Below are 9,589 nucleotides of genomic sequence, written 5' to 3' on the forward strand. Positions count from 1 at the left end.
CTTTAAGCTCGAGAGAGTTAAAGTGAAATAGTCCTTGTTTAGGTCGAGAGACGCTTGGATTTACCATCGACTACAATTCTCTATAAGCAATTACATGTCAAGACTCTACACACTCATAGCCAATAGAGACGTATACCTCAGAAGGTGGACATAACCCCAACGCCTCAATTCTCATTGTTTACAACACACGTGACAATCTCTCTTTATTTTGCTATTTTCAGTTCTTACATTCTTGTTTTGGTTACATACTACAATCCCCCCTTTTCTACGAGACTTGCACTAAAAGTCTAGTAATTTCTCTTGCTTGTTGGCCAAGCTATTCTCTGTGGGATCGATACCCAACCCAGGTTGGGTTCTATATTTGCTAACGACCGCTTTACACTCCCACGAGAGCTGTAGATTGAGCGTTATCAACTGGCAATACCAAAGAATGATCTTCGATGTATTTTTTTAACATGGATACATGGAATACCGGATGAGCAGAACCCAAACTTGCAGGAAATTCTAGCTCATAAGAAACTGCACCAATCTTTCTCAAAATCTGATATGGTTCTATATAGCGGGGGCTCAATTTACCCCTTTTTCCAAACCGCATACTCCTTTCATAGGAGAAACCTTGAGAAACACCCAATCACTAACTTCAAACTCTGGTTCTCTTCTCCGAACATCGGTATAGGACTTCTGATGACTCTGTGCAGTCTTGAGTCAGTCTCTAATGATCTTTACTTTCTCCATCACCTGATGAACAAGATCCGGCCTATATAACTGGGTCTCACCTACTTCATACCATCCTATAGGAGACCTATATCTCCTCCCATACAAAGCCTCAAAAGAAGCCATCTTGATGCTGGCATGGTAACTATTATTGTAACGAATTCAACTAGTGGCAGGTGATCTACCCAACTACCTTTGAAATTAATGACGTATGCCCTTAACATATCCTTGAGGGTCTAAATGGTACGCTCAGATTGCCCATCCATCTAAGGGTGGAAAGATGTGCTCAAATTCACTTGTGTACCTAAACCCTTCTGAAAAGATCTCCAGAACTAAGATGAAAACTGCGTACCTCTATCAGAAATAATGGACATTAGTGCCCTATGCAATTGAACTATCTCGTCAATGTAAATCTTAGCATACCCTCTCCCAAATAATTAGTCCTTACAGGACAAAAGTGGGCTGACTTTGTCAACCGATCTACAATCACCTATATAGAATCATACTAGTTTCGGGATCTCAGAAGTCCTGTAATGAAGTCTATGCTTATCATCTCTCACTTCCATAAAGGCAGGGCTATCTCTTGGGAAGTACCACCTGCCTCATGTGTTTTACCTTCACTTGTTGATAGTTCAAACACTTGGACACAAAATCAGCTACATCACGTTTCATGTTATTCCACCAATATAAGGTTTTCAGATCATGGTACATCTTAGTAGAGCTTGGGTGAATGACATACCTCGAAGTGTGTACCTCATCAAGGATTCTTTCCTGCAGTCCATCAATATTCGAAACGCACAACCTGCCCTGAATTCTTAGAATACCATCACCACCAATTTCAAATAACATAACCTTTTGTTGACCCATATCTTTCTTGATTTGTATCTAGATGGGATCTCCAACCTGCTTCTACTTAACTTTAGCACAAAGGGATGACTTAGCTAGATCATGAACAATCACCCCTCCATTTTCAGAATCTAAGACTCGCACTCCCAGATTTGCAAGGTGGTGAATATCCTTCACCATCTCTTCCGTCTCTTTTTCAACATGAGAAAGGCAGCCCATAGGCAACCTGCTGAGGGAGTCGGCTACAATATTTGCCTTGCCTGGATGGTAATGTAGACTCATATAATATTCTTTCAAAAACTCCATCCAAAGTCTCTGCCTGAGGTTCAATTCTTTCTGTGAGAAAACATACTGCAAACTCTTATGGTTAGTATAAATATCAATAGGAACTCCATAGAGATAGTGCCTCAAAATTCTAAGTGCAAACACCATGGCTGCTAACTCCAAGTCATGAATGGGGTAATTGCACTCATGCACCTTTAACTGCCTAGATGCATAAGCTATCACCTTACCACGCTGCATCAATACACAACCAAGTCCTACACGGGACGCATCACAATAAACCACAAAATCATCTACACCCACGGGAAGGGTCAAAACAGGAGCAGTAGTTAGCTTGTCCTTCAACTTCTCAAAACTGTTTCCACACAAGTCAGACCATACAAACTCCATCTTTTTCTGAGCAATTTAGTAAACGGAGCAGCTATGGAAGAAAAACTCTCTACGAACCTTTTGTAATACCTCACCAAACCTAAGAAGCTCCGAATATCGGTTGGAGTTATGGGTCTGGGCTATTTTCTCACTGCTTCAACTTTTTGGGGATCCATTCTTATCCCGTCACTAGACACAATATGCCCCGGGAAGGAAATAGCATCTAACCAGCATTCATACTTAGAAAATTTAGCATACAACTGCTGATCCTTAAGGGTCTGAAGAATAATTCAGAGGTGATTGGCGTAATCCTCTTTACTCTTTGAATAGATCAGAATATCTTCAATAAATACAATAACGAACAAGTCAAGAAACTAATAGAACACTCTATTCATAAAATCCATAAAGGCTGCAGGGGCATTAGTCAACCTGAAGGATATGACTAGAAATTCATAGTGACCATATCGGGTTTGGAAGGCTGTCTTGGGAACGTCTGACTCCCTAACTTTCTACTGATGATAACCCAAATGAAGATCTATTTTTGAAAAACACTTAGCACCCTAAAGCTGGTCAAAAAGATCATCAATCCTAGGAAGAGGATACTTGTTTTTAATTATGACCTTATTCAGCTAACGATAGCCTATACACATATGAAGGGAACCATCTTTCTTTCGCATGAAAAGTACAGGTGCACCCCAAGGGGACACACTAGGGCAAATAAAACCCTTATCTAAAAGGTCTGCCAGCTACTCTTTTAACTCTTTCAGTTCCGCGTAAGCCATTCTATATGGTGGAATAGAAATAGGACGGGTGTCTGGAAACACATCAATGCCAAAATCTATTTCCCTATCAGGTGGTATCCCTGGGAGATCTTTGAGAAAGACTTCTGGAAACTCATTCACTACAGGGACTGAATGAAAAGAAATATTTTCAACTCTTGAGTCTTTTACTCGGATTAGATGGTACATACAACCTTTGGAGATAAGCTTTCGGGCTCTAAGATAAGAGATAAAGTAGCCTATAGGTTCTACTAAACTCCCTACCTATACAATTAGTGTCTCATTCTGGAAAGAAAAAGTGACCTTTTGAGTCTTACAATCGAGTGTGGCATAGCACGAATGGAGCCAGTCCATCCCAAGGATAGCATCAAAATTTATCATATCAAGTTCTATAAGGTCTGCCACAGTTTCCCTACTATGAGTAGACACAACATAATTTCTATACACCCTTCTAGCAATAACAGAATCACCTACAGGCGTGGAAATAGTGAAGGGTTCTTCAATGACTTCGGGCTCAAACCTAAAACTAACAGCCACATAGGGGGTTACATAAGATAAAGTAGACCCGGGATCAAGTAACACATAAACATCACGGGAAAAGATTTGTAACATACTGGTAACAACATCTGGGGAAATTTTTGCCTCCTGGTGGTTGGTCAAAGCGTATAATCGATTGCAACCGCTCCCGGTAGTTGAAGGGGCACCCTTAGGAAGAGGAGCTATGGAGGCGGCTTGGGACTTACCCCCTTCCCCCCTCACATTTCCTCCAGCAGAAGGATAATTTCTCTGAAGGTGACCCACTTTACCACAAGTATAGCAGTTTCTCCCCTCAAACCAGCACTTCCTTAGATAATTCCTTCTACAAACCTTGCACTGTAGATAAGTATGATGTTGTTGGGCCACACTGCCCTAAGACTGTGTATCTAGAGCTTTGGATCCATGAGGAGTCTGAAAACTCTAAGTTTGTCTGTCTGTCGGTAGTTTGGGTGCTAGGGCGCTGGCTGCTGACCGTGCATTATTCCAAAACTTCTTCTTCTTCGACCACTTATTACCCCAGTTACCACTCTGCAGCTGACTCTAGTGCTGGTCCGCAGACCTAGCTCTCTTAGCCTATCTATCTTTCTCTCTAGATTCAGCAATCTTTTTCTTCTTCTCTTCCACCTATTGCATATGACCGGTTATTCGAGCAAAGTCTAACTCCTTATTCAACATAGCCCCCTGGCACTCAAGTACTAGGTTATCAGCAAGGCTAGATGCAAATTTCGTCATTCGGGCTCTTATATTACTAGTCAACTCTGGTGCATAGCGGGCTAGTTTATTAAACTTCAAAATATAATCCTGGACACTCATACTACCCTACTTCAAATTCATAAACTTTTCCGCTTTGGCCTCCCTCAACTCCAGAGGAAAGAATTGATCAAGGAAAGCTTCCACAAATTCACCCCAAATGTGGGCTCAACACTGTCACCTTTTGTATTTTCCCAATCGGCATACCACTGATTCGCAATGTCCTTGAGCTGATAAGTTACCAGTCCTACCCCTTCAACCTCATCTATATGCATCACCTTAAAGATATTTTCCATCTCATCCATGAACTTCTGTGGATCTTCCTCCACCTTGGTGCCAGTAAACTTAGGTGGTTCATCTTCATGAAATGTTCGACCCTAGTAGCCTCAGACGTAACAGATGCAGACCCAACATCTTTCGATCATTGAGCCTGGTTAGTTACCAATTATGTCAGCATATGAATAGACCATCTGAATTCTGCATTTGAAATATCTCCCTAAGCAGTTGGGGGATGGTTGACATTAGTCCGCGGACCCTGAGGTGGACTGGTCGGGACTGGAGGGACTCCCGGAGTAGGGACAAGTTCCAGAGTATGAGCTCTGTTACGGGTCTGTATCCCATGGGTGGGACGGACCTCATCCGCCTGAGCATTCTGATCGATGATATGACGTGGAGGCATAACTGAGTTTCTGAAATACAAGTGATCATTTATTAAGGGACAGTTCAGACTCTGAAGCACGAATTAAATCACAAAGAAGGGAAACATTTCCTAAACACTTAGCAGCCTCCTGCTAATAAGTGTGGTGCGCTACACACCCATAAAAAGGACTCTACCCGACGCGATTTCGCAGACACCCTGGGACCATGAACCGTGCTTTGATACAAAGTTTCTCATGACCCGAACTAGGGCCTAGTCGTGACGAACATTTCAAACCATGGAGGCCCGAAACACCCCTATCTGTCTGGTAATCATGCACCTAATTCATATGATCAAAGTAATGTGGAAGAAACACAATAATTCGGAAACATGGTCATAAATATGAAAAGAAACAATAACGGGGAAATAAAGTTTCCCCCAACATCAATCAACCTCTAAACAACTTCCTGCAAAAATCTCTAACAAATGGCTAAGTCAAGTAACTCTATATAAACTGGAACAAGGCCCCCATTAAACCTCAAAACTAAATATAAGATAAAAGGAATGCAGGACATAAGACCTTCCAAAACATAGAAGAATCACCACTTGTCTCTGCAACTCTGTTTGAATGATCTCCTGATTCTCTTGACCCCTAGACTGGGCCTCTGAACCTTAGAGGTTGGAGAGGGGAAGGGGCCAACACAAAAGTACTGGCACGCAGAGATATCAAAACAAAACATAATATTTTTACAAAATATAGTTGATAGCCATTATAAAGCAATTTCATAGCAAATCATTTGAAAATACATGGGCATAATGTAATTGTTTTCAATAACAATGAAATGCAGCTAAGGTAGGTGAAATACCCTACATAATTTACACCAACTGTCAAACCCTGGTTGCCTCCGAGAATAGAGTATACGTGAGGGGAAGACACACAAGATCACACAGCATGGTGTCTCGACCCAATGGTAGTGCCTAAGATCACTTAGCCCGGGCTCCTACCTATAATCCTAATTTGGGAATGACATAAAGTGAAGTACTCAAGATCACTTAGCCTGGTACCATATTCTCATGTCGGCAAACATGGTTTCCAGTGATGAGCCTTTACATTCAAATGCCTTCTTCGAGCATCCACCTATCTCATGTAAAATTAATGCATTCAAATTTCATCTGATTCAATCACATATCATATTTTGTAGGGTATCGTTATACCCGACTTGTAAGCCATTAATATTACATTCTTCTTCTTATTCAACCATTGTATTCCATATGTTTCAACACAAATAACCCTCTCGTTTTAAAGTCAAAATCGTATCAATTCTCAAAACAGTTTATGTCATGCTTTTCAAGATATTTTCAAACAATTTACATCATATGCACATTCAAAACAAATTCACATCAAGAGAGGGATTTCACATAATTCATGCTCTCAAAATATCACCATTTCGAAACACATGCATATACATATATAATATGTCAAACCGTTCGGAAGTAGGCCTAAAGACCAAATTCAATATTATAGAAACGTTCAAAATATAATTATATTCACTGTTTCAAAACACCCATTTCTAAACCATGAATTTAAAGACCCATGAGATTTTTGGATAACCCCACAAACCTTGAATACTATGAATATTAGATGCTTCTTGAAGCCTAAGTTGAGAGGACTCCAAATATGAAATTAGTTCCTAAAACCCCCAGTTGAATCTCAAGTTGCTTGGGTTTTTATTTTGAAATCCTAAGGAGAATCCTTGAGCACTTTTGATGAATGAAGGTGTATTTTGGGGTCCTTGGAACTGAATTTCATGTTTTAGGGCTAATTAAGGGTGGAAAAGGACCATTTTGCCCCAAAGACGGAGTGTTTAAGTTACTTGAATTCTTTACATAGGTGCCCCCCATCCCATCACCTATGTTTACATAGGCACAGCCTATGTTTACATAGGCACCACCTAGGCTATCGCCTATGCTTTCCAGTGGCCATGGGTGATTGGTTAGGCGACGCATATTACTTTGAAAGGCCATAAATTCTTGCTCGGGTGTCGGATTTTAGCAAAATTGGTATCGTTGGAAAGCTAACTCGAAGACCTATCATTTGACACATAGTAGGCTCCCTAATTCAACATATACAGAGATTTATGGTCGATGGAAGATGACATAATTTACAACGTCCACTAAAACTTAGTCGATCGAAATAGTTTTAACTCGTTCTTGAGTTGAAGGACCTCTATGGTCTAAATTCAAGATTGAATGGATTCACATCCTACACAAATAATTAACATGCCATATTGGCATAAGATTTTATGGCTTCGGGATTTATCAACACATCGGAATCATGGTCTATATTATAGCCCGAATTGCGGGGCGTTACACTTATCTTGAGTTTGAAGCTTTAATGTCATTACTAATTTCATGGCAACATCAAAGAAGTCGACAACTTTCACTAATTCTTCCTCAACAAATGGCCTAAAAGTTGAAAAATCTCATAGGAAAAATAAATCAACTTGAAGCAGGAGTCCCAAAGACTTAAAAGTTTATCTTTTTTGTTGTTGTTGGAAAACTACTAATATCACACAGAAAACTTATCTACTGATTTTGAAAATATATAAGTTAAATATAATTCTACTTGTCGAATAAAAAGTTAGACAAATAGTAGTAAGGCTATTGTGAAGCACATTCAGAGTAAAAAACACACCTAAAGTCATCAGTGATACCGAAGGCTTGTTTGCCCCTTCAGTTTCCATTGATTTCTATGCCACAACCGCAGCAGGAACAGCAGAAGCATCCAACGATTTCAATGCACTGGCACCACCAAAATTAGCTGATCAAACCTCCTGCTCAATAGATTCAAGCTTTGAATCATTTGCTTCACCCTGAGATTTCTTCCCAACAAAGGTATGTTGAAGATATGTCTCAGAAATAAAGTAGGAATAGATAATTTTAGTAGTTTTAAATGATTAGAATCCTATGTGTCTTAGACTTAGGAACTAGTTATCCCAATTAAAATTGAAGTGTAGTTAGAAATTTATCTATAAATTTATGTTTTGAGTTATTAATAAAATAATTCCCTTTGACAATACAATTGCAGTATATTTTTCTCTTCAACACTTTCTCTGTTATTTCTTAAATTTCAAAGCTAAAAGCATATAATTGGTATCAAGAGCCAATTTCTTAAGGAATCTGTGAGAGAGAAGACCTCCAAAAATAGCCCTATGTAAAAGTCAATATTGTTATGGCTTCCAATAATTTCCCAATTCCTTCACCCCCAATTTTGTCTGGTGAGAATGATCCTATTTGGGCTGTCAAGATGAGAACATACTTGCGAGCATATGATCTGTGGGAAGTGGTAGAGGTTGGAGGAGAGGAAAATCATTTTCCAAATAATCCAACTATGGCGCAAATTAAGAATCACAGAGGAGAGGTTTCAAAAAACTTTAGAGCTCTCTCTTGCATACAATCAACACTTTTGGAAGTAATTTTCACAAGAGTTATGACGAGTGAGATTGCAAAGGAGGCTTGGGATAAGTTGAAAGAAGAATTTCATAAAAGTGACAAGATCAGGAAAATAAAAGTGATAAATCTAAGAAGAGAGATTGAAATTCTCATAATGAAGGATTTAGAAACTATTGAAGAATTCTCCAACAAGTTGATGAAGGTTGTAAACAAAATCAGACTTATGGGAGAAGAGCTTATAGATTTAAGAATCATGAAAAAGGTTCTTGTGAGTTTGTCGAAAAGATTTGAAGAAAAAATCTCCTCACTCAAAGATTCAAAGGATCTCACAAAACTGTAACCTTTAAAACTTGTACATGCTCTTCAAGCTCAAGAGCAAAGAAGATACTTGAGGCTAGAAGAAGCTATTAAAGTTTCTCTTCAATCCAAGTTCAAAAGGAAGATATAGATGCAAAGGGAAGGTAAAATCCCAGAAACTTCTACTAATTCTAGTAGAAAAAATCAAGGCGATTCTCGCACTGGAGTCTAAAAGAAAGAAAACTTTCCTCCATGCAAGTATTGCAAAAAAACCAATCATAAAGAGGATGGTTGTTGATTTAAGGGGAAGAAACCACCTCTCTAGTGTAGATATTGAAATAATCTTGGTCATATTGAAAGGTTTTATAGAGTGAAGAAGGTGAACAACTAACAAACTAAAAAAGCCAACGTTTTAGAAGTTGAAGAACAGGAGAAGTTTGCATTTACGGTGATGGAAACAACAAGATTGGATGATCAAAACAGATGGTTTCTGGATAGTGGTTGCACTTAACACATGACCAACAAACAAGAATATTTTACAAAGTTGGAATCTGCCAAAGGTAGTGTTAAGTTGGCCGATAAAACCAAGTTGGAGATTATTGGTAAAGGAACTGTGGCAATTGAAAATCCCAAAGGTACTAAATTCATTCAGGATGTTTTGTTGGTACCTGATCTTGACCAAAATCTATTGAGTGTTGGTCAAATGCTAAAACAAGATTATATGTTACTATCCAAAGACAAAAAATGTATTACTTTTGAATCAAGCGGCCAAGAAGTGATTACGGTTGAAATGATAAAAAGAAGTTTTCCTTTGAACTGGAACTCAAATTCTAAGCATGTTTGTCAAAGTAGTTGATATGAACAGGATTCAAAATTATGGCACAAAAGACTTGGCCATTATAACTTGAAATCCATTCAATATGCT

The 9,589-nt window shown here is 39.0% G+C and overlaps 1 protein-coding gene across 1 annotated transcript; it reads left to right on the forward strand.

Moving 5' to 3' along the window:
• The first annotated feature begins 8,146 nt into the window (after window positions 1-8,146).
• On the forward strand, window positions 8,147-8,707 carry LOC124894103. The gene has a single exon (XM_047404857.1). It carries the CDS (start codon window positions 8,147-8,149, stop codon window positions 8,705-8,707), a length of 561 nt encoding a protein of 186 aa, XP_047260813.1.
• The last annotated feature ends 882 nt before the right edge of the window (window positions 8,708-9,589 follow it).

This window comes from Capsicum annuum, unplaced genomic scaffold (assembly GCF_002878395.1).
Source record: "Capsicum annuum cultivar UCD-10X-F1 unplaced genomic scaffold, UCD10Xv1.1 ctg69711, whole genome shotgun sequence".
Classification (NCBI taxonomy): domain Eukaryota; kingdom Viridiplantae; phylum Streptophyta; class Magnoliopsida; order Solanales; family Solanaceae; genus Capsicum; species Capsicum annuum.